This window comes from Ictalurus furcatus, chromosome 3 (genome assembly GCF_023375685.1).
Source record: "Ictalurus furcatus strain D&B chromosome 3, Billie_1.0, whole genome shotgun sequence".
Classification (NCBI taxonomy): domain Eukaryota; kingdom Metazoa; phylum Chordata; class Actinopteri; order Siluriformes; family Ictaluridae; genus Ictalurus; species Ictalurus furcatus.
The window spans coordinates 2,845,264-2,871,080 of NC_071257.1; the positions used below are offsets into that span (position 1 = coordinate 2,845,264).

At 39.4% G+C, this 25,817-nt stretch overlaps 3 protein-coding genes across 14 annotated transcripts in view; 1 reads left to right on the forward strand and 2 right to left on the reverse strand.

Moving 5' to 3' along the window:
* Positions 1 to 984: 984 nt before the first annotated feature.
* Positions 985 to 7,883, forward strand: LOC128605181 (zinc transporter 10-like). Its single transcript, XM_053620378.1, has 4 exons — positions 985 to 1,468; positions 2,624 to 2,692; positions 4,358 to 4,597; positions 6,609 to 7,883. Exons 1-4 carry the CDS (start codon positions 985 to 987, stop codon positions 7,031 to 7,033), a joined length of 1,218 nt encoding a protein of 405 aa, XP_053476353.1. The 3' UTR covers positions 7,034 to 7,883.
* On the reverse strand, positions 4,062 to 14,739 carry LOC128605177 (uncharacterized). Of its 12 annotated transcripts, none has more exons than XR_008385497.1 (7): positions 14,026 to 14,739; positions 11,781 to 13,118; positions 11,488 to 11,612; positions 9,559 to 9,653; positions 9,262 to 9,361; positions 8,769 to 9,018; positions 4,062 to 4,595 (listed from the first exon to the last, which is right to left on the reverse strand). XR_008385497.1 is itself a non-coding variant. In XM_053620371.1 (6 exons), exons 2-6 carry the CDS (start codon positions 13,086 to 13,088, stop codon positions 4,586 to 4,588), a joined length of 1,638 nt encoding a protein of 545 aa, XP_053476346.1. In that variant the 5' UTR covers positions 13,089 to 13,118; positions 14,026 to 14,739; the 3' UTR covers positions 4,062 to 4,585. The 12 variants fall into 12 exon arrangements, 5 of the variants coding, with proteins under 5 accessions (XP_053476346.1, XP_053476345.1, XP_053476347.1 ...); XR_008385498.1 differs by having other exon boundaries at positions 14,014 to 14,739; XR_008385499.1 differs by lacking the exon at positions 4,062 to 4,595 and adding an exon at positions 7,768 to 7,917.
* A 555-nt stretch (positions 14,740 to 15,294) lies between these two features.
* The window catches only part of ldlrap1b (low density lipoprotein receptor adaptor protein 1b), a 35,861-nt gene continuing 25,338 nt past the window's right edge, over positions 15,295 to 25,817 (reverse strand). The window contains exons 7-9 of the mRNA XM_053620375.1: positions 25,656 to 25,771; positions 21,992 to 22,026; positions 15,295 to 16,517 (exon numbers count right to left, since the gene is read on the reverse strand). Coding sequence (XP_053476350.1) covers positions 16,358 to 16,517; positions 21,992 to 22,026; positions 25,656 to 25,771 — 311 coding nt within the window. The 3' untranslated portion in view covers positions 15,295 to 16,357. The remainder of the gene's footprint in view (positions 16,518 to 21,991; positions 22,027 to 25,655; positions 25,772 to 25,817) is intronic.

The following is a 25,817-nucleotide window of genomic DNA, read 5'->3' on the forward strand; positions in this document are numbered from 1 at the left end:
AAAGCTCTGTGATGCACGTTGGGCGCATAGGCTAGCCCGTCTGGTCTGATCCCATAGATCAGCTACTGTAGCACAAATTGGAAAAGTTAATACCAGCTATGAACTGGCATGAGAACACACAGTGTATTGCAGCATGCTGTGTATGGGGCTACGTAGCGGCAGACCAGTCAGAGTGTCAATGCCTAAATGGTCTGCACTTATATAGCGCCTTTTTAACCATACACACTCGCACACCAACGTCAGCAGAGCTGCTATGCAAAGAGCCTGCCATCGGGAGCAACTTAGGGTTCAGTGTCTTTCCCAAGGACAGTTCAGCATGTGGAGTCATGTGGACAGGGGATCGAACTACCAACCCTCCAACCCACTCTACCACCTGAGCCACAGCCACCCCATGCCGATCTCTGTCCACTGTCGAAAGTACCTACAATGGGCACGTGAGCATCAAAACTGGACCGTGGCGCGACGTAAGAATGTGGCCTGGTAAAATTAATTATGTTTTCTTTTATATCATGTGGACGGCTGGGTGCATGTGCGTCACTTACCTGGGTTAGAGATGGCACCAGGATGCACTATGGGAAGAAGGAAAGCTGGAAGAGGCAGTGTGATGTTCTGGGCAATGTTGGGTCCTGGCATTTATGTGGATGTTATTTTGACATGCATCACCTACCTAAACATTGTTGCAGACCAAGTACACCTCTTCATGGAAACGGTATTCCCTAATGGCAGTGGCCTCTTTCAGCAGTATAATGCACCCTGCCACACAGTGTAAAAACTGTTCAAGAATGGTTTGAGGAACGTCTCAAAGTTCATGTGTGTTGTCGGGTTTATTAGCCAAGAAGCATCATCGCGCTCGCAGTCCAGGGTTCAAGTGAATGGTTTGAGCCAGAGGGATCTCGACTGGGAATGGTTAACGGTGTTTGCACTGAATCATCTGTTGTCTTTCTATCCGTTTGGTAAGAGTAAAGGACACTTTTCTAATGAGAAATGGGCCGCTATAGCGGGAAAAGCTGTCGCCTGGTTTTCATGCTGACCATGACCAGTGTGTTTTTCTTGGCCGAGATCGTGGCCGGTTATGCCGGGAACTCCATAGCGCTGGTGTCGGACTCGTTTAACATGCTGTCCGACATCATCTCTCTCTCGGTGGGTCTCGTGGCGGCGCGTGTTCGTCACCGCTCCTCCTCTGCGCGCTGCACGTACGGGTTGGTGCGCGTCGAGGTGCTGGGCGCGCTGGCGAACGCGGTGTTCCTGGCCGCCATCCGCTTTTCCGTGTCGGCCCAAGCGCTTGAGCGGCTCGCAAAGCCCGAGGCCATCGACAACCCCGCTCTAGTGCTTGTTGTCGGCAGCATCGGACTCTGTATCAACGTGGTGGGACTGATTGTCTTTCAAGACTGGAGATGCCTGTGCAGGAAAGGAGCGCGCACGACGCACCGCGACAGCGAACCGAAGAGCGACACGGACACAGAAGCAGGTGGAGCGGAGTGAAAGCACGAGCTGTGATGGTTTATAAGATTACGTCTAACTATAACTACAGAGTTGCTCAGATGAATTATTTTCACAATCTAAGCAGCATACATCCTTCTAGGGGCGATTGAAGCGCGCTCTGCTCGGCGCATTTTCACAAACACTTGTGTTTAGATGAAAAACGTCTAACTACTAAAACAGAGGTTCACACATATTACACGGATGAAAGCAAACCTTCTCTGAATCATGCAAGCAGAATTTTAATATGATTGGATTGCGATTAATTAAATGTATATGTACATGTCGATCATGTAGACAAAACCTCCAGAGTCACGGTTCCAAAGTTGCATTAAAAATGAATCGGCTCTGTATTTCCGATTAAAAAAAAAGAGACTATTTGTGAGTTTATCTTAGTTGTTCACAGAAATGTTAACTCGTATATAAAACTAACTTATTCACCACACAGCAGTGAAGCGTTGTCCATTAAACAAACAAACACAAGAAATTTTAAACCACTTTTATACAAGTTATAGTTGCACTGTTGTACCTTGGGGAGTACATTAATATTGTTTATACCCTGGGAATAAAACGGCATATACAGTATACAATACCTTATTTTCTGAATGATTCTGGTTGATTTAGAATCAGTTATGCCTTGAACAATAGAGAAGTGATTATTGCTATAATATGTAGGTCAGAGCCAGCTTTCACTGTGATTTATTTAACCTAATAAAGAATGTCTGAGCCATCATTTATTTATAATAATTCTTTACAATCAAACTATTGAACTGGCCAAAGGACCAGTAGGTAATAATATACACCAAAGCTCAAATATTAATTGAAATAAATTTAAAGTCATATAATGCTAGTTATTGCAGTTTGCCATTCATTCTTTTGGTCAGATGCAGTAAAACCCTATTTAAAATCATCTACACAGAGGCACTTGATCAGTTTCCTCGGCGTTTAGAGGACACCAGCCCGGGACGCACGCTAGACTGTCACCAATTTCTCAAACAGATTTCACTGCTGCAGAAATGAGACACAGTGTCTTGTCTTTTAGAAGATAGTTAAGACTGGGCTGGAAACTGACCCTTGCTTACAACACTACTGGCGAACAAAGTGTAACTGATTAATATGTGAAACTAATGTGCTCTGTTCACAGGTTTCCAACAGACAGATTCAGATGAAGTGGAGGAATTTGAGGATGAAGGCCACCACCTTAACATGAGAGGTACATCTGTCCACATACGCTCTAAAAACAAATGTTTAGGCTCAAAAAACATAAAAAATGTTTTTAAAAAAGCTACGCAACAGTTTGCGTAAATCTTTTTGAGTTATGACAACTTCTAATGAAATTAAGTTCAACCAACAAACTATATCGAGTTAGAGAAATTATCTTTTCATCTACAATCAAATGTATTTTCAATGAACACTTAATTAATAATTTGTATAACAAGTTTTTAAGTTGATTACTTATTTAAAAAAAATTAAGTTGTTCCGACTAGTATTTTCACGTTATTTAAAAGGAATTTAAGTGTTATGTGCTTAATTCCCATAATTATGAACACAAGTTTTTAGGTTGACAATCATTTTAAAAGTTAAGTTGCTACAATTAGATTTTCTCCAGTCGAATGCAACCTTTTAAAACCAGGAAAAATTACTAACTTTAAGTTGTATAACGATAGTAACTAAAATCCAGTGTCATTTACAATACAAATATCATACCTAGCATCTCTGCAGATTCTACAGACATAAAAGCACTGAATGAAATGAGCAATATAGACAAAAAAAAAAAAAAAGAAAGAAAAGAAAAAGAAACACTCTGCGTCTACTAATTTTATCCCTCTCATAGAACTATCCACAGTCCAAAGGCTGCTAATTCTGGTCAAAGAGCAAACTGACTACAACGGAGCTAGAAGACTATATGTGTGAATGATAAAAGATTTTTAAAAAATGTGTCAGTACATGAAATTAGATTGGTCATGTATGTGTCAATACATGAAATTGATGGGTACACAAATAAGCAGAAATTTAATAACGCTTTTCCTTCCTAGAGCACAAATGAAAAGCCCTCTCTAGATGAGCAGATTTGTCAAAACTTTATCATTCTTATCCACTGCTATGGTAACCTAAAGGGTAGATATTCAAATTACACTGTTAAATATGACTAGAATTAACTACATGTAGTAGTACAACATAGTCCATCAACTGTTTTAGCAGGTGTAGACTAACCTATACACAAGTAACCTATATTGGTCATATCACAATTAAGAATATGCCCTAATTCACTGCTTTAGTCGAATTTATTTGTAACTGAAATAATACTCACCTTGAAATGTCCTTTGTATAATATTTGTTCAGTCCACAGGTCCTCTAACACAGTCTTGACTGTCTGAATTTGTCCAGGCATGTTAAATGGGTAGGGGAGGGAATTCAAGGTGGAGAAAAATTAAGTTATCAAGCCAGTTTCATTAAGTTACTACAACTTAAATTTTGTTTTAAACCAATTAATGCAGGAATTTCAGTTTAAATTACACACACTATTAAGTTGATGTAATTATCAGCATTATTATTTAAACACAACTCATCAAAATAAGGTCTGCAACTTTAAATATTTAATTCAATCAATAAATTTGAATTTTTATCTTGCAACCACACATTTTATTAAGTTGTGGAAATAGGTCCCCCGAATTACTTTTTAGTGTGTACACAAGAAGGTCCATGCCACAAACAGTTACCATTTATCAAAAACTACTACTCTGACTTTTTTTTTACTAAAAGTATTAGTGCATTGGAAATGGGATGTCGGGTCAATCAGGAGTTTTGGGGGTGCTTCAGGCACCAATTTCTTCTCCAAACAGACATATAATAAACTTTCACCGTGTTCCTTTCTCAGGAGTGCTACTCCACATGCTAAACGATGCTCTAGGATCAGTGGTGGTAGTGGTGACGTCAGCTCTGTTCTATGTGTGGCCCAAGGCCCAGGAGGCTCCATGTAACTGGCAGTGCTATGTGGATCCAAGTCTGACACTGGTCATGGTGGCCATCATCATGCCCACTGCCATTCCCCTGGCTCGAGAAGCAGCAACCATCCTGCTGCAAATCATCCCTCGCGACATGCCCTTCAACAGAGTCTGTGAGTAACAGGAATGTCAGAGGAAATATTATGTTTCTAATCTCCTGGTCCCCCTTCTCTCTCTCTGCCTCCTTGTGTGTAGAAAGGAAATGTTATGATTTCAGTTTACTTCCTTCACTGATCCCAAAATTCATGCTAACTGCTTAGTTAGCTGCCAGTATTGTTGAAGACAGACAGAGAGACACTTTATTGATTCCAAAGGAAACTGTAGATGTAATTTTGTGGTACCAAACGTTCCCAGTTAGTCTTTATCAATATCACAAAAACAGGAAACAAGATACGTGTAGAAACCTGGGGCCTTCATTTATAATCGCTGAGCAAAAACCAAAAAAATTTCTCATGTATAAAATTTACAATTCTCGTACATACGGTAAAATTAGGATTAACTGGCATTCATGCACACAAGAGGTTTTAGCCAATTTTAAGAAACAAAGCTTAATAAATATGAATTGTTGACCAAAGAGCTGCAAGTACTAAAAAAAGAAGAAAAAAAAGGTATTTGTTTTTGTGCCACTGGGAAACATTCCAATCAGTAAATATTTTTGTCTTTGTCATCTGCAATGTAATAAACTTTCAGTGTTTGTTAACCAAAGTGCAGCTGCAGGTTTATAGAACTGAATTAACATAAATGAATTCACATTATGACTGTGTTTTACGAATGCAGTCAAGCTACTGACACTTCTTTTTGCGACAGCAGATCAACATTATGTTAATGCAAAGGCATTAAAGGTACCGGTACCTCTTGCTGACGCACAAAAACTCGATAGCTCTCTAAGTAAACAGATGAAATATAGTGCAATCATGTCCTAAGCAATCAAAGGATCAAAACCTGAAGCCTGACCATAGAGGGATGGACCAAAAAAACAAAACAAAACAAAAAAGTTAAAAGACGTTTATCATTGCTGTTGCATTCATTCCAATACATTCAGTATTTACCTTCACGTTAAAACAATGTTGTTTTCACTGGCTATGTTCAAAGAATTTGTGATGCAATAAAACATTAAATGAAAAAAATGCTATTAAAATAAGTTTGACTGACACAATCCTACTTCATGATGGTGGGAAATACCCAATTTACACTCAATTTCTCTCTAAAATGTGCTTGTAGCTAACAGCACTATATTGAAAGCACTTGCACAAGACTTGCATGCGTGTGCCTTGTGTCCCTCTACAACTTTGGTCTCAAGAGACTCACAGCTGACGGCAAAAAAGTATTAGTTGTGGTTTTAGGGCATCTGTTGATAAATCATTTAGTTTACAGTTAAGAAGTCATTCTGATATTAATTTTAATATTGTGATGCACATTTTAAAAATAACAAATACTTCCTTAAAATAGCAATGACAAGTTTTCTACTGTCTGAATGATTAAAACGGTGCAATGTTTATTCATTTATTTAATGTGTACAAAAATAATCATCAAACTAATTGAAAAGGTTTATTTTTAAATGCAAAGCTACAGTTTTGCTAGCGGTTTGTTAGGAAACCTATATATTGCGTATCAGAGAAATATCTTGAAATGTCAAGATATTTTTGTCATTTCCCCAAAAGCCATCCTTCAGTGACGCATGGCACGCTCTTTAACACATTAACTCTGTCCATTTGAGCACATCAGCAATGGATTCCATAGGCAGTTCAAATAATTATCAGTCCAGGTCCTGTAAGATTCTTGAGCATTTTACATGTCACTGGCAGCTTTATTTTCCATTTGGGTGCTTTGCGTACACATGGTCAACGCTGTGCGTAAATATACACGCATCTAAGCAGAGCGTTGTTTTGAATCCCGTATTGAAAATGAATTTTCTTGTCAAATTTGTGTACACAAACCCTTGCGAAATAAGGGCTCAGGTTTAAATCTAAGGAAGGAATGCATCGAGCAGACTTCTTTTATCATCCCGATAAGGGACTACAGACTATTATCCAGAGATTAAATCCATATTCTTTGTTCCTGTTTATATGGAAGATAAAGCATTTTGTTTTAAATCATGCTGAAGTTTCTTCTCTACCCACACAGTGCAAGAAGTGTGCAGCCTTCCCGGGGTCCTGAGTGTGCACGACTCGCACCTGTGGGAGCTGACAAAGAGTCGATACGTAGCCTCGATGCACGTGCGAGTCTCCACCGAGCTCCACAGCTCTCTCAGTGGAATCAAAATGCTCCATCAGCAGATCAGGGATGTCCTCCATCACGTCGGCATCCACAGCGTGACCATTCAACTGGAATTTGGCGACGGAAGCCTGGAGAAGACTTACTGTAGCACTCCGTGTTCATCCCCCTTCTGCCTGAAAGTCTCCTGTTGCCCTCCTGATGTCGCTGGACTTCCATTGTATAAAGCAAACCAGTTCCCTCAGCACAGAGAATTCCCCGTAGACATGTATGAAACAAGCAGCGCACTTAAAGTACAAGTGCCAACACATTCCTACACAGCCACAAAGTTGTAACAGCCACATGACTAAAATAATCAGTGGACACTTCTTTTTGACATGTATGGTTTGTACAGATGATTCCTAATGAAATTCCAGGACTTTCAAGGACTTTTCAAGCCCTATTTTTTATTATTATTATTTTTTGAACATCATATTATGAGTCTTTGGGGAGAAAAAAAATGTTATTTCAAGGAAAGCACAAGAGATAATATTGCAAGTTTTTACCTTTTTTCTCCCCCCAATACTATCGTTTAAAACCTTGATGCTTTTGGCCTAATGTGATGCAACATGAAGGTACACGTCATCGAGCAAGATTGAGTCACAGATGACGAGAAGTTCTCAGATGTATAGGGGAGCACAATTACATGTACATTCACCCTTTCCTTTTTTTAATCTCTGTATTGTAAGATTTTTAAAAACTGTCTTGGTATATATTATTCATAGAGCTTTAAAGAAATATTACTGTAACTGGTTATATAATTGTTTTGTAAAGCACTTCTGTTTTTTTTGTTTTTTATATGGCCAAATGTTTGTGGACACCTGACCATCACACCCATATGTGCTTTTTGAAGATCCAATTGATCCTTTGCGGTTATAATGATCTCCATTCTCCTGGGAGGGACTTTCACTAGATTTTGGAGTGTGGCTGCGGGGATTTGTGCTCATTCGGTCACAAGAGCATTGGTGAGGTCAGGCAGTGATTTTGGGCGAAGCGGCCTGGGGTGAAGTCAGCGTTCCGGTTTATCCCAAAGGTGTTCAGTGGGGCTGAGGTCAGGGATCTGTGACCACTCAACTTCTTCCACATCAACCTTAACAAATTTGTCTGACCTCGCTTTGTGAACAGGGGCATTGCCATGCTAGAACAGGTTTGGGCCTCTTGGATCAGGATAAAGCATTTACTGAGGATTAACAAATGAACACTGTAAACACCTGCCTGCGCACTCCACTATGTCTAATACATTCCCATGTTAATGAACACACTCTTTCTTTGTACCACAAGCTTCATATCAGACTGCCTGCTGACTTTCTTGGTTCTGGCAGGATCTCAATCCTGATTGCAGACCTCTATTCCAGACCATATTCCATATCCGCTCCCCCCCCCCCACATGTGCAAACTGTAGAACCATCGTTATAATTTAGCTAGGTACATGTCACTGTGAGATGATAACAAGACACTCTCACACATATTTAAAGCTATAATTTAATTTTCTTTGGAAATAAACAAATGGTACAAAAAGTGCCTAAAACAGTGACACTACACAGCAACAAACCTGCAGACTGAACACACAAGTATTTAGGAACCTGAACGCCCGCAAAAATAAAACAGGGGACAAATCCAACAAGTCCAAAGGCACACACAAGTACAAGAGTGCAGGCTCTGGACAGTGTGTGTCCGTTTGGGAATAAAGTGACAAGTGGCTGTGTTAGAGGGACTTAATTTAGACGACAGGGATAAATAATCACCTCAGATAAAATTCACCATTTTTGTACATAGTTAAAAGGAATTTACAACCCAAATGCTTGCAGCAAGGCAGAGAAATCAATGATTCTGAAACCACTCATCAATCATTTCTTATGAAAATGCTGCCGGTTTGAAATGTGTCCACCTTTGTCACACCAGTGTCAAACCACAAACGTCTAAAATCTAACAGATACACACCATAAAAAAAAAACATCCACAGCAACGTACTTTTCAAACACACAAAGAAAAGAAGTGGCAAAGAAAAGTGCGAGAGAGCACACCACGTACCCCCTGGGTCCAGCTGAGATGTTGAATATGAAAAGAGGCTTGAGTTCAGCATCATTAATAATACAGAAGGGGAAAAACAGAGATTTTGGGGTGGCGAGTGTGCGACGTTTGCTTTGATGAAAAGTATTAAAGCACTTGGCTTCTCTTGAACATCTGGGGCACTTTAGCAAAGCGGCGATGGTTACTATAGTTCAGGTTCTGCCATTCATCCAGCGAGAGTAAACGGTTGCTGTTACTCAACCGGTAGTTTCTTTAGGAATAGAGAAGTCATATACATTATATAGATACAATTATCGCATATTTGGGTGGGGATTCCCATAAATTAATTATTGAATAGGCTTAGTGGATGATTAAAAAAATCGCTCCACTTTATTTATGACCACAATTATGAAATCCCCATTTTTTATATTGATATAATTATTAACTGTTTTTATTTTTGCTACCACCCACACACCACTTAATCTGCCCTTTGCCTCCCACCGTGTCAGCGCACCTGCGGGTGAGGTTGGACGGGTGCTGCCACTTTCTACCATCACTTCCTCTCCCCTGATTGGCTACGGTCTTCATGAGGTGCAAGAGCTCAGTCATTACACCTGTGAGGCGACCAGAAGCGACAACACGTCAGCAAGGGATTAGATACAGGAGAAATCCTAATTACTAATAAAACAATAAATGATCACAAAGGTTCCTTATCTCTGATTGCTCTATTAATCAGATATAGCCGTGTTACAACAATACACCTAATGTTGACGTTTGTTTTATGGGGTGAAATCAACTACCAAAATCTTACCGTCTTCGACGGTATCCGTCATGTGTCTCTTCACCGAGTCCACATACGCTTTCTTGTCTTTCTCCCAGTCCTCCTCTCTGTACAATACCACTGGTCTGCAAACCGCACAAAATGGTTCAGTCGATTAATAAGTTACAGGTTGACATCCAATCACATATATTCCGAGCCAAGCTCTAATCCAGTATTTATTTTAATTAAATGTTTATTTGATTTATAGAGATTGATCATCGCCATCCCTTCCTTTTTGCATGCAATAACACAAAGTAATTTATAAGAGCTATTAAACTTTAATTAAGTGGTTGTGCAATACTGTACTGTGTTGATATTTCTGTAAAGCTGCTTTGAGACAATGTCTATTGTAAAAAGCGCTATACAAATAAAATTTAATTGAATTGTACTCTATATTCTTCAACAAGGGTTGTTATATAAAAAAAAGGAAAAACTAATGTTAAGAGCTAGGGTTAAAAGGACAGAAAGAGCTAACCATATTTCTTGAGTGACTTTTACTAAATTCGCAGGCAGGTTAACAGACACCAGGACCGGGGCCATATGTCAAAAATACACAATATAGGCAAAAGTTTGTGGACAACTGACCATCATACCCATATGTGCCTTACGAACATCCTATTCCAGATTTAGTCTGCCCCTTTCTGTTATAATAACCTCCACACTTCTGGGGCACAGTTGGCATTCCAGTTCTTCCCATAGCAGTGAAATGAACGCAAAATCAAGCAAACCCCATAACATTTGGAGGAGCTTGGAATTTTTTCAAAATTACCGCAGACTTGTGTCGAATATGAGCACAGCTAAAAGGTCTCATTCACCAACAAACATCACTGTGGAAGACAATTTCGTGCAATTGCAATTTCTCCAATTCAAGTAGTTTTCCGCAAAAAAAAAGCAGCAAAAATATCCATAGATTGCATGGCAAATTTTGAAAAAAGCCACAGCAAAATGAAGCATTTTTGGCCAAGACGATGACAAAAAAATTTTTTAATCAAAATCCTGTACGGACTGCCAAAGGTGTTCCGTGGGGATGAGGTCAGGCCTCTGTGCAGGCCACTCATGTTCTTCCACACCAACCTTAACAAACCATGTCTTTATGGAGCACACTTTGTGCACAGATGCACTGTGATGCTAAAACAGGTTTGGGCCACTTACATCCAGGGAAGGGAAATGGTAATGCCATAGCGTACAAAGACATTCTATACAATCTTGTGCTTCCAATTTTATGGCAACAGTTTGGGGAAGAACCATATCTGGGCATGATGGCCAGGTGTCCAAATACTTTGCCTATATAGAGTGCCGCATCTTAATATCACTGCTCAAATAGAAGTGAAAAGGGTAGTGATGCATTTAAAAAATCAACAAACATCACAAAACCAACATCATAATTGTCATATTGCCCAGGTCTAGTACACACTACACATAACGCATAAGAATTCAAGGTTATTTTTATTAACTGGTTCGCAAACAGAAGAGCTTAAAGACGGCAGGAACCTTACGGACAACTTCAAAAGTCTGAGCCAATGATCGATCCATCGAAGAGAAGCTCAGAACTGCTGAGGAGAGACGTTATCATTACAAATAGCAGCAGCGCGCCCCCTACTGGGTCAAAAAAATCTTCTGATTGTCAGATATTTAGTACATAATTACTTCAAGTAAATAAAACTTGAATATCGAACCACGGACTGGTTTAGAAAACGAAATATTTGTACATGGAGATTCGGTCAGGTCTGTTTAGATCATCCATATCAATCTGTCATGCAAATGTTACAGGTGCCAAACAAAACATATATACGTATGGAGCATGGTCACTACATATAAATCTCTAAACATTTTTAATAACGTATAACAGACAGAATTTTTCTGTACACGTTTAAAATACAGAACTGAAAGATCTGGGAGGAGCTAATCCAAGTAGAGTACCTTGGGATGTCTATGAAGGCATTTCTTCGGCCCTTAGATGCCGTTTTCTTCTCTGGCTGTCGATGTGCTGTTGCTTTGACTGCTTCCGGTTGCCGTGTGTTGGGAGAAACCACCTTCGACTTCCCCTAAGCAGGTCATAAAGTGTTGAGAAGTTTATCCGAAGCATATGATGTCCAAAAAAAAATCCAATTTTTTATGACTTTTTATAATAATCTTAAACGTCACTGTCACAAAACGTGTTGAATGTGGCACGTTGAATGTTTTTTTTTTGTGTGTGTGTGTGTGTGTCAAACCTGGACCTGAAGAGGCAGCGTGTTCTTGAAGCTGTCCGAGGCATCCGTTTCCTCCCTGAACTGCCGCTGACTGACCGACAACACATCCTCCTTCACCTGCTTAGCATTCTTCTTCCCCTTATTGTGGCACACTACTGACTTGTGGATCGGCATGCCTTCACGCACCGTGTTACCCTTTTTACTCTTATTAACATACAGGAAGGGGATTGTGGTTAGTGCTTCTGTATTACCAGCGTCCAAATTCACACGTGCGCTCGGGGAAAATGCGGTGGGAGTTTTTACAGGCTTGCTAATTAATGAAGGTGAGGACCAGCTCTCTTTGTACAAGTCTAGTTTAGGACTTAATATTGGAGATCGCTTAGCAAGCTCCCTAAATTTGTCCAATGGGGTGGACATGATTGGATTGGATACAGGTGGCGTTTTTTCATTTGACAAATTCGGGACAGTAATTTTAGACGATTTTATAAAACACGCCTCATCGCGTTTGGTGATCTCGTTTTCCGTTGTGACCTCTGACTCCCCTGGGTCAGCTGTGTAATAAGATTTAGTGACATAACCCTCGTCGCTTCCAGTTGCGTCTTTGCCAAGCGAACACTCTGAATTCCCTCGTTTACGCCTTGAGTTATCCCACGAGCTGTGACCCCCCTCGGCCGAAAAGTGCTCCTCATAATAAGTCCGACAACTATGAATGAAACCCTCCAGGCCATCAGCACTATCGATTGGACTCAGACACATGATCTGATCCACATCATAATCGAATGCAATAACATCCGTACTGTCTTGATTGCATACAGTCACCGGGCTGCTTGAGTGAACGTCAGTAAGTGACGCGCTGCTATGACCGTCACTCTTGTCAGTACCATCAATCCAGCCTAACGATGTCTGATCAGACAGAGTTTTTTCTACCCTTTTAATCTCTTCGAGTACTACGGAGGAGGACTGCGCAGAGACAAGCGTCACTTGTCGGAAAGTACCGAAGGAACCTAAATCACAGGCTGAATCTGGAGAAGAGCGGTTGGCAAGACAGGGTTTTTTTGGCGGGGTATCGCACGTCTCATCAAGACACGAATCATCCAATCGCCTCTTACGTCCAACAGACGCCCTGCTGTTACTTAACTCAACTTTCAAGTTCCAGGAAGGACCGTCAGGACTCCCGGACGGACTGACCGAACAGGAATCGGTGGCTTTGGAAAAGACCATGCGAGAATAAACGGACAGGGGCTTCAAGTGCGGAAAATGTCTCATCTTATTCTCATCCGAGCCACGTTTACGGGAAGCAGTCTCGATGGGTTTCCTTCTTTCTGCCATCACGATAATTTTACGCAGGTGTGGTGGCACCTTGAAAACAGAAATGACAGCCGGTTGTTACATTTTAGCTAGCGAAAAAGCACCTGTAATGTAATTTTTTGCTTAATCCTGCCTTTTTAATACAAGTGTATTATTAAGTTGTTAAAGCTACTATATTTGTTATTTGATTTGAGAAATTCTATGGGTTTATCAATCCAAAAACAAGGATCCTGTAATTAATAAATTGGACCTAATGTGTTCTGGAATAAAAAGCCAATTGTTCTAGAACCAATGTCTCCAAAATAGGCAGACGTTTAAATAATGATCCTTTGAATAGTATTATGTATATTAAATATACATATCTGTACTGAGGTGGTCCATGGTGTTTGTACATTTAAAGAGGTCTTTGATTGCTAATAGGGTTGCTCTGTGGTACTTATATATCCTCTATATAATAATGAACAGTGTTACATGAGTTAAAACAAAATACACAACGACAAACCACTGGATATATTCGTCATAGTTTCAAAAGTTTGGGTTTTTTTTTTTTTAATTATTAGCTTAAAATATGTGGTTTATACTAAACGAACTTAACTCATCAAGAGTCCGTGATCGTTTGTCACCAAAACCTTAACCAAATCTACACAGCCCTGTTGTTAACTAGCTACCGAACATAAAATTAGACAGACAGCAATTATTTAATGTTAATCTTTATATTAAATTTAAAAGCAACAAAAAAAGTATGTTGTAGTTAAGACAAATAAATAAGAAAAAATGGTCACAAATACAACGTCCGTGCAAGCTAAAGTGTTCCAGTTTTCTCTGCTCGCCTACACGTAGCTAGCAGGCTAGCTTAGGACACAAGTTGAAATAGTTAAGTTAATACATGATTATTTACGTTTATTTAGATTCAGGTTTAGTAGGTGTGCGGTAAAAACTTGCCTACCTCAAGACCTACCTCGAATAAAAAACAGTCATTATGGAGCTAAGCGCATTTTCTTCCGTTGCCACAGAAACTACTAGAAACTTCTTGGAAAATCTGCCGCGCGCGCCCTGTGGTGCACTCCTATTTATAGCTTTTGGCGCGCACACCGTGGACTGTGATTGGCTGATTTGTGTAGCGCGTGCTTTCCGTCCACATGCACTGATAATACCATTTCAGGTTATTCTGAGGTTTCATTGCGAGTCGAGGTCAGAAATGTAGTGGGGTACAGTTTGGTTTAAGATATAAGGACATACACTCAGTGGCCACTTTATTAGGTACAGTTTGTACCTACACCTATTAGCCCTGATATCACAGATGAGCTACAGTGGGTCTTAATGGCTCTAATGCACCTATTCGATTGAGGTTACTCATGAATTGGCCATTGCGTGTAATAATTTGTTTGAACTGTTTGGCATTCATTCATTCATCTTAACCACTTTATACTGGTCAGGGTCGCAATAGCTCAGGAGCCTATCCCAGGCACATGGGGCACAAAATGAGAACACACCATGGATGGTACACCGATCACCATGCATGCACACACCCACACACAGAGATTCACACTTAAAGGCAATTTAGGTAGGTGGATTCACTAATCCACCTCTACACACTGTAAAGCACGCTTTATATATACACACTATATAAAAGTTAGTGGACACCTAACCTTCACACCAATATGTGCTTGTTGAACATGCCATTCCAGGTATTGTCCCACCTCTGCTGTTATAATAAATTCCACTCTTCTGGGAAGGCTTTCCACTAGCTCTTAGAGCATGGCGGTGGGGATTTGTGTTCAATTAGAGAGATCAGACACTAATGTCGGGCGAGGAGGCCTGGGCTGGAGGTGTCGTTCCGATTCACACCAAAGGTGTTCAGTGGAGTTGAGGATAGGACACTGCAGGCCACTCGAGATCTTCTATACCAACCTTGGCAAACCATGTGTGTATGGTGGACAGGTGCATTATTATGCTGGAACAGGTTTGGGTCCCTTAGTTCCAGTGAAGGGAAAATGTTATGCTACAGCATACAAAGACATTGTATACAATTGTGTGTTTCCAACATTGGGGCAACAGTTGGGGAAAATTGGTGTATAGGCTCACAGATGAGTGCGAGGTTCAGGTGTCCAAAACAGCATGTCAACTAGTGTGAGTTTGGGTTTCGCTGCTCACTCTACCAGAACTTAAAACCGAATTCAAGTCATTCTGCTTCATAAAGTTATTCCAATATTTTTCACACACTCACTGGCAGGTTATGGTCTTTAATACAAAAATGTATTATGTTATGCAGTCAAAAAAACTGAGCACTGAAATGAGAAAAGGTAAATCTAAACAATTGCAATGTTTAACACTGAGAGGTGAGCTAGAGTTAAAAAAAAAAAAAAAAAGTCCAAAACCCAATGAGGCAGAGGCATGTAAAACCAAGCAAATGAAATAATAAAATGATAAAATAAATAAATAAAAAAAAAAGTAGGAAAGTTATACACAGCGAGCATACATTCCTTAAGTAATGGCCTTATAAGGAACATGACCTAACCGTTTAATTTGGGCAAAACGCACACGGATAAACCATAAATCCTTTAGTCATGAAAATTATTTCCCTGAAATTAAACCGTGTGCTTTGAAAAGATTCTTGGAAGGGAGTACAAAAATACATTTCCAATAGAAAATATAAGAAAAGATTGTCTTCAATATAAACTCTCGCCGCATACGTTTGGTTGTCCGAAATGCTGAAGAGCTGTAAAAACTGCCAAGCTGAAAAGCAAAAACAAGCACCCTGTCATATAAGCAGTGTCATCATAAGATCATACATGTCTGATCATAAGAGATGGGTCATACACACCACATTCTACCCTCAGCACACAGATACCTTAAAATGTTAAGTAACAACCCAAGTGGTGTCAATGTCTCTAAATGAGAGAACATTACAGTGTTATACTGCATAGCCGAATTCGCAAAGCTGACCTGAACCGCTCAAAAAATTTATACATATCCGAATTACACGCAGTTCTCATTGATGTAATTATCATACATGTATTTCATATAGCTTATACACACACACAAAAAAATGAGAGCAATCAAAAATACAAAACTGACTGTAACAGAAAGCATCATAATACAAAAGCAGACTAAAGCCAAATACCGCTCACTGAAATAAAGTATAATTATTGCTTTGGTCTGTGCAGTTCGTGTATTCTGATGACAACACAGCATCTGTTTAGTTTCCACTCAGTCCTGTCCATCCATCAGCGACACGATCGTCCCCTTTCCCTTTTTCACCTTTCCATCCACCATCCTCTCTTGTGCTTTCAGAAGCCGAACGCATCCTCGCCGTCAGGGGCCTCGCCATCGGCTTTCCAACTTTCAATCGGCTCCCAGTTGCAGGGTGACAGGCACTCGTCAGCGTTATAGTCCTGAGGGTTTAGCCCAGTGTCCAGGACCTGGGGGTTAGCGCGACACTCAGCGAGTCTGCAGGTCCCAAACACAGAGAGAACAATCTATTAACAAGCAAATCAATTTAACATTTACATAACAGTTAATTGGATAACATGAAGATTTTCTGGGAATCTAAGACCGGTATTGCACTCTATGTGCATAATGAATAAAGTGAATCGAGTTCTTTTAGGTTCATAACCCATCCATCCACTTTCCATACCACTTATCCTACACAGGGTTGTGAGGGAGCCTGGAGCCCATCTCAAGGAACTTGGGGCATAAGGCGGTGGACACTCTGGACGGGGTGCTAACCCATCGCATGGCACAATCACACAAGCATTCACACACCACGGACAATTTGGAAATGTCAATCAGCCTACATGTCTTTGGACTGGGAGAAGAAACCCCAGAAGCACGACATATTGGCGACATCTTGACTTTGCATGAATTTCTGCGATCGCAAAATCCTGGAGGGTCTGAATAAAGATGTTTATGATGCATGTATATGTACAAAGGTCTATCTTATTGCGCCAGTGTGTCAGGTGCACTCGACATCAGGAGTTATCAATTCCAGCTCTGGAGCTTGAGGTCATTACTGTTCAAAGAAACCTACAGAGCTGACAGAATGTATTTTACAGTTTAATTACCATTTAAACATCGTAATAATGATCATACATAAAGCAAGGGAAAAAAACAAAGCTGGAATTGTTGAACATCTCTCAACTGGAAGATCAGATGAGATTTCGTGATCCGAGTGACACTTCACATAACACTGCTTTCTGGAGTTATTTTGATCAGACTCTCACTTTTAGGTACATTTGAAATCATTAGATCTTATTCAATCTGACAACGGTGACATAATCAGATGGTATTTCACATTCTTAAGAATACTGTTATGGTAACCATGCCTTTATGGCATATATGGCAGAGGATGAAAAACATGAGGGAAAAATGCACTGATGTGTATGTACATACAAGACTGAATGTCTATTTGTAGTAAGTCAGACTGGACTGGTGTTAAATTACGAGTTCTCATTCATCCCAGGTCCTTTAGAAATTCTAGTGAGTTGTAGGAACCTGCTCGGCTTTACTGTGCGTTACTCACACGTATGATTCACATTAACGCCACTGTAAAACTTGCCATTTCAATTTACGTAAGATCATGAAGCGTAAATTCAGGGTGAAGATTCTAGGTTGAAATTAAGTATGTGATAAGAGGCTTCCTTAACTCATTCCAACCGATGGATGAGTGATAAAGCATCTTTAAGATCACATATTATTAATTCATCTTGACTTACTACTATTAGACAATAAATGAATTAATGAAAATTACAGACAAACAAATACTACATCTAAAAACAGGCAAAGAACCCTGACATTTCTAAACAGATTGTCCTACTTAATATATTATTATAATTTTTTTTGGAAGAAATCATTTAAAAAAAATTTTTTTTTTGCATCTGAACAGGGTTCTGAGCGGGAAATGATGAGTCAAGATGAGAGAATTCTACACATCAGCTATGGTGAAGACTATCACTGGTGAACAGCGGTGCTAGGTTTAATGATTATGGATGTGAATGGAGTAAAATGGACAGTGGAGGATGCTACAAGTCTGGTAATGACACTATACACTAAATGAAGCACTTCTTTACCTGAACACGACTCAAAACTATCCAAACTGCGGCTGAAGAGAAACACATCATCACAAACAAGGTCAGAGTGAGTAAATACTACAGACCAAAACAATGTTAATCAGCTACACGTTATGACTGAAAGTTTTACCCTCAGCCTGTAGATAGCACTGGCCAGCTTTTCATCAGACATTTAGACTGCTGTGAGTGTTTTCATCCTCTAATGGACCACACGCTGGCACTGATTTTAAAAAGGTTTATTATAGGTCAATCAGTGCTGAGTAAAAAGGGGAGTAAGAAGGTGAAGGCACGAGCTGTGTGAGTTCACTCAGGACGAGACCGATTCAGAAAAAAAGGGGTCAACAGAAGAGAGATACTGAAACGTGTGAAACGTGTAGACGAGCGCTCTATAGAACCACGTCATAGATATAACTATCAGAGAGGATGACATGAGACAGAGGGGGCACATACTTTAAAACAGCTTTTTCGTATTAAGCCACTTTGTGCATAGCAATCATCATCCACATCATCGAAACATAATAATAAACATTGTTAATAAAAAAAAACTTTATTTAGTGAAGAAAAAAGGTAGAACTCAACAATATTGAATGTAACTACACACCGATAAAGTATGACGTTGTTGTTTTAATTAATAATTTTAGAAAAGAATCATTGGCAAATGGTATAAGACTAATAAAACACTTCAAGGCATACTGTGGATCATGGTAACAGTAACACTACTTCATTTCGAGCCATATCACACAACCCCGTCACTGATTATTTTCCTATAACAAAACACCCCCCAATGTTTGTTCCTCACTTACGTGCTTCCACGTGTACAGTAATGCTTTGATTTTAAGACACACTGACATTACCCGAACTGTGTCATTAGCAGCCTGAGAGCTTGATTCATGTATATTTCACAATGGATCTTCACTTCAGAAGAAAACAAGCACCCTTTAGCCTTCAGATGTCCCCAATTTCCCTCTGATTACCCTGCACATTAGTGAGCACCGAATAAAAAATATCCTTATTAATCATCAGCGGTAAAGGAACAAAACGTGATTTTAATTAAGAAGCCTTCAAATACTGTACACACATGAATAACCGGTGCAGACTGGAACTTTACAAACACACCAACAATTTCTGGGTGAAATTTGTGAACACTTATCCTCATTTGTACAAAACTGGACTATTTTTAAGACTCGAGTGCACATTATTATTTGCAACATCATATGAAAGTAATCCTTCCAAGCACGAATCGCCGTGCATTAGGGATTACATTCTCTTTAAAGCTTATATTAGCGTTTCCTCGTTTCCAAATACTGCAGCACACTTTCTAAAACGCCATGGCAACAGAGCGCGAGGCATTACATATTCACCCTCAGACCCGTCGGCGATGAAAAGGAAAACGTGCCAAATGTCCGAGAGTGAACCTTTAGGCTTAAGACAAAGGTCTAAAGGTGAGTCTGTCCACATATGAACCTGCTACACCCGCTCTGATCCTCTTTGTAAATAAAGTACCACGGAAGCAGACCATGAACCTTGAAAGAGATATTTCGGTGAAGGTTTAACCTGGCTGTATCACTAAAACTAGCGCTAATTAAAAAAATGTATTTATTTTTTGCTGAAATCTAATGCACAGTGAGGAGCTCAAAAACAATCCTGTTACAATTAAATACCTAACCTCTGTAGTTTACACAATGGTCTAAGGTTTGCTATGAGGACAGCAGCTGTCTTTTCTGTTGGACACACACACACACACACACACACACACACACACACACACACACACACACACACACACACACACACACACACACACAGTGTGAACTAGCTGAAATTTCCCAGCAGCAACTGAAATGTCTGAAATTAGCTCTAACTGGAATGAACCTGAGCTTCTCATCATATTGATTTAATTACCTTTGGGTGTGACTAATTGAATTTGTAGGATTTGTCCAGTCTAGGCACTCAATAAGCAGAATAACATAATGGACAGAGGAGAGCTGTAGGGCTCCAAGCTGTGAGCTTCGATAAGAAGAAATTTGGCTTGCACTTCCTGGATTAAACGAAGTCAGGAAATCTTAACCCTTGCACTAGATTCGAACTCGAACGAATTAAATTATTCGCACCTTTTCTTTTATTTTTCTAAAGAGAACATGTGCATGGCTTAATTATGTGGTGTAATTATTAGGTGTAATTCAGTCTCTCTCTCTCTCCTCTCTCTTTTTTTTTTTTATACAGACACATGTGAAAGAAAAACATTGACAAGTTGATCAGTTTCATCTCTCTCAGAACCACAAATTGAGTCTCCACTTCATTTCTTCATGCAGTTAGAAATTTAATAATGATTTTGTTAATATTAAACCGTCAAATAAACGAGTTCGTGCAATCCCCATGCAGCACAGTTCCTATATGAAACCAGAAAGAAGAGCAGTGAGATGGGTGTGGTGTCACTGCAAAAAAAAAACAACCCCATAGTCTATTTTTAGAGCTGTGTGTAAATGCCAGAAAAGAATCTCTTGAAACTGACTCTGCACGCATAGATTCAAGTTTATAGTGCATAATAGGTCGTGTGACTGTGCAGAATGTGGTGAAAGGACAAACGTATCACAAAAGGAAAGCTGAGTAAGGGGGACACTGGTCAGAGTTTGGTGATGCACAGATGTCATGCTGTTATGTTCCTTGCTGTTGTAGAACTAAAATGATTCAAATCAAGTGTACGTTCTTTAGCGTAGAACATTACATGTGTCTGCATGACACCAAACATGTGCATGGCTTAACTGACTGATCAATGACGTTCATTTACCCGAGACCTCCGTCCAGGATAAACCAAAGAAAACGCCCCATGAGTCAGAATTCCTAATGAGGAACTCAGGATGGTCTCCTTAACGCAGAATTCCTCAGAGTTCAGCAAGCGACGTCAAATCAACATGGCTGCTCACAGCATCAGCAGTAAGTTGTTAAGTATTTGCTTTAGATCAGACATACTCACTTGCTAAATATAAAACACTGACTATACAGCTCACTGTTTTGAGGAGGTAAATATACATCACTCATCACAGTTAGCTGGTGAGCTTGTTGCTAGCAAAAGTTGAACAAGGACGCGTCCATGTTTTATTTGCCTCACTTTGTAGCGCAAATGCATGGCGGTCGATTATAACATCATTCCAAGCTTCAACTTCCCACTCCCGAGGTAAGTCGGATGCAACATTTATGTTTGTATGAAGCTACTAAATTTAAGAGTGCTTTCAAACATATTAGTCTGTTTGCCAAGAACAAAATTCATGCTTTTGGTTTGTTTATTTCATTTGCTTTAGTCTCAGACTGCACATAACTAAACAAACCAAACAGCAAATGACGCTGACTATGGGGCATGTACGAAAAGGTGCAGGTAGAAATTCTACAAATTAATCACGCACTAAATTACTATAATATACTGTGTGTGTGTGTGTGTGTGTGTGTGTGTATATATGTATATTATATATATATATATATATATATATATATATATATATATATATATATATATATATATATATATATATATATATATATACACACACACACACACACATACATACATACATATACATACACACACATATATAGTGCAAGTTATTGAGCGATTAATTTCTATAATATATATAGGTTGCATAAATATTAGTTTTTAAAAATTTGTACATGAACCTACTTCTTGTTAAGACAGTTGTGCTGCAAATTTCATAAATTTGTGTAAAATGCCACCTAGAAACGAGAGTACACTAAATAATACAGCATCATGAATATAGTGGTCTTTTCCCTTGCACTGCAAGATCGTTATATCGAGTTAATGAAAAGGCTGTGATGTTCTACACAAAAATAAACTTCACTAACCTTGAGAACGCTTCATCCAGGCCGTCCTCAAGCTCCTGTATGAGAAATGAAAAGGCACAAATGAACACAATTATGAGACTTACACAGCATGAGATTTAACTTGTGACACTTCTACTCTACGAGTAACTGTTTAACCTGCAACCTTTTCTCCAGATCTGACTTGTGACTGGTGCAATACCCCGAGCTCCTAATCTAATCATAATGACTTCTGCCTGCTGGGACGAACACATTTAATCTGCATAAATTGCCCTGTCTAGACACTCAAACAGCAAACTAATAAAGCAGAGAGCGGTGAAGACAGAGCGATCATCATGAGGACTCTCACAATTATTAGATATGTGAGCTAATCCGGAGTATTTGGGGTCATCGCGATTAATCCACAATCATCGTCTCCATTTAAATATACGTAGAGAGTAAACACAACATGTATAAATAAATCACTGTATAATCATATTTTAATCATTCATCGATGTTTTTGAACTTTGTCGTGAAACACAGTATTATTTAGTAGAGTAAAATCAGCGCATTATTTAAACGTGCTGTAGACAATGTTTATATAGTGGTAAAGAACAGTATAATTATTTGTATAGATTTTTCTAACGGGTACATTGCTGTCCGTTATACTGCTGCGATTTGGAATTCTCCATTCTGATTGGACAGAAGGTGTTCATGAATTTTCTACAACAGCAGCTCTGAAAGTAGTTCCGGCTACAATTCAATCTATGTTTATATTAAATGCACTTGTTTGAAAATGTTATCGTTCCTCTAGTAACCACATACACAGGGACACATAAATGGATTAACAAATTTGATTGTTGATACGGTGAAGTTTTCTGTAAGGAGATGTTTAGTTAGCATTTTTGGAAGGCATCTCCAGTGTCGGCACTTTTCTAACAACTAAAGCCGTCTTTCGTTTTTCCAACTCGAGAAAGGGTTTTTGTCTTATTAAATTCACGAGAAAGAAAAGAAAAGAGGCTGGCGAAGGAGATACTGTTTATAGCTGCCAATGTAACTACAAATGGATAAAATAAAAAAAAAACCCTGACATGTCATTCTTTAATAAATTAATTGTTAGAATTGGTAAAGTGCCCTGGGATCAAAGGAATAAAACACTTTGCCATGCCAAAGTTGATTATTTTATAAGAACTGCACATTCCAGTCATTCATTCCAACTTCGACAGCATATGCGCATGTGTTTTTTACGTGGGCGATTTGATAAGAAAAACTACATATAGCTTGTATTTTGCGTTTCAAACATCAAGCTTTAGCTAAAAACCGCAGACCATACTTCTACGAAATCCTACGAAAGACTTGGAAATGTTTTGTTCCTATGACTTTAAAGAACTTACTCTGTACATGTCAAGTTTCTGTAAACAGTCACGCACAAATGTTTAATATGTTACATTATATATCCTGGGAACCCAGTAACTATCTAATCTGCTCCTGCTTTAACTGAAAAGAAACACCTTGTATTTTTCTGGTAAACGGAATAAGGGTGGCAATAGCTAAACTCCTTTATGTTGCCTTTGGAAGCTTCCACTTATGAGCAATTAAAGATTTGATCAGCAAGAACAGGCAAGCTGGATGAGTCACATGACGCATATGCAGCATGTCAGTGGTAACAAAGAAGCAGAAACGCTGAACATGACTCGACTGGATTTCGTCGCTGCAGCAGTGAATTTCCCATAAAACGAGCTGATTTATGTAGCTATGGTGAATACACTGCTGCTTGCTGATGGCACGCGAGGTATGCACAATACCTCGCGTATTGTGCATCCCTTACGGGATGCACAAACGTGCTTATGATATACCACGAGTGCACTGTCGAGTTACAGGAACCGACTGACCGACTCTGATTCACACGATCAGGTCACTCTCTCGCACATTTACACGTTTCCCTGGTGTCCGAGAACGAGCGTTCATCATTTGCACACTAAATCGTGTTTGATGTGATAAATTGATTCCACCTGCTGGTTTGTCACTCCTACACAGTATATCCAAACACAAACAGCTCCCACGGATTAGCCTTTAAAACAACAACAAAGCACTCTCTTTAACCCAATGCTTTTTTGTTCTACTTTTGTGTACATGTAAAACAATAGCAAATCAGTTCCATTGTCTCCGTGTGTGTGTGTGTGTGTGTGTGTTCACTCATACAGTGGTGTGTTTGTCTCAAGTGAACAAAGAATGGTTTACATTTTTTTCCCCCCAGTTTACAGGAGGAATTACAATAGTTTGGATTCTGCAGTAAATATCATAGCTCTGCTATTCTTCACCCTGATGATGGTGCTTTCTAATACACTGTGCTTCTTAGCTAGCAGGTATTTAGCGAATGACTGAGTAGACCTCTAATGTACTGATTACTTGTTAGAATGAACTCTTGATCGCTCAATAGAATTTAATAGAACAGCCGTAATTCAGAACAGCGCAGAACAACATTAGAGGCCATGCAATATTTTTTCAGTTGCAAGATGGCTGACATTGCATGTTCTGCCCGTTTAAAATCCCCCGACAACATTTCAATGGGATTCAAATCCGGGCTTTGACTAGCCATTCCAAAACCCTCCATTTCTTTTTTTTGGGCCATTCCTGGGTGGATTTGCTCACGTGCTTAGGATCATTATCCTGTTGAAAGGCCCACTTCTGGTTCAACTTCGACTTTCGGACAGATTACTGAAGACACGTTATCTTCAAGCACTCTTTGATATGATGCAGAATTCATAGTTGAATTAATGAATGCAAGCTGTCCAGTCTAGGAGGCAGTGAAGCAACGCCAAACCATTACAATTCCACCACCGTGCTTCACAGGTGGTATGAGGTGCTTCTCCTGAAAAGCTGTCTTTGGCTGCACCAAACATGTCTGCTGTTACCGTGGCCAAACAACTCTATCTTTGATTCGTCTGTCCAGAGAACATTATTCCAAAAGGTCTGGTCTTTGCCAATGTGCTCACTGGCAAACTGTAGTATTGGAAAGGCCTTTTCTTTGTGATAAATGTAGGGGTGTACTTCCTTTTTCCATGTGACTGATCTGTTTTTTTGTTCATTTAAATTGGGAAAATGCCAATTTTATGTGTCATTTGATAAAGTGTATCCACTTTACTGATATGCACTGTTTCAAAGAGCATCAAATGTTTGCTTGTCCAAAGATGTAAAAAAAAAATTTAAACAATACTTGTTTTTTCACATGATTGTATGCACGCACACATACACACACAATGTATAACAATTATTGGCAGGCAGAAAAGACAAATTGATAGTCAGGCAAACAGAAAGATAGACAGACAGAGGGGAAGAGAAAGAGACAGACAGACAGGCATGCAGACAGACAGCTAGACAGATGAACAGACATAAGGATAGACAGAGAGATAGCCAGATAGATAGAAAGACAGATAGACAGATAGACAGACAGACATCCAAACAGAAAAAAACAGAGAGATAGACAGTTATGTTAGCAAGGAAGGTTGCACAAAGTACTAAATGCAGGGGTGCCATTAATTGTGACACGTACTATTTTTGATAGTGCAGTTAAAACCTTATGGAACCCATCTTTACCATTATGTGCTCCAGAATTACTGGCACCCTTGGTAAAGATATTGTTATTTGTTATTTATTATTTGTGTGTGTGTGTGTGTGTGTGTGTGTGTGTGTGTGTGTTTGTACTTACCCAAACAATGTTGTTGTTATCTGTGTTGATGCTCTGTGCTGTATGTGCATCATCATCAGGTCCTGAATGTATAACTGCACCTTCCTCTAAGTTTAACAGATTCCCTGTAGCCACTTCTACACACATACACACACACACACACACACACACACACACACACAC

What these genes read in the sequence shown, in the direction of transcription:
- LOC128605181 (XM_053620378.1), top strand. Translation starts at nt 985, where the DNA reads ATGGGCCGCTATAGCGGGAAAAGCTGTCGCCTGGTTTTCATGCTGACC. An exon ending in CCACCACCTTAACATGAGAG is followed by an intron (nt 2,693 to 4,357) that starts GTACATCTGTCC and finishes TTCCTTTCTCAG; the next exon opens with GAGTGCTACTCCACATGCTA. An exon ending in CATGCCCTTCAACAGAGTCT is followed by an intron (nt 4,598 to 6,608) that starts GTGAGTAACAGG and finishes CTACCCACACAG; the next exon opens with TGCAAGAAGTGTGCAGCCTT.
- LOC128605177 (XM_053620370.1), bottom strand. Translation starts at nt 13,088, where the DNA reads ATGGCAGAAAGAAGGAAACCCATCGAGACTGCTTCCCGTAAACGTGGC. An exon ending in GACGGATACCGTCGAAGACG is followed by an intron (nt 9,362 to 9,558) that starts GTAAGATTTTGG and finishes GTCGCCTCACAG; the next exon opens with GTGTAATGACTGAGCTCTTG. An exon ending in CCGTCCAACCTCACCCGCAG is followed by an intron (nt 9,019 to 9,261) that starts GTGCGCTGACAC and finishes CTATTCCTAAAG; the next exon opens with AAACTACCGGTTGAGTAACA.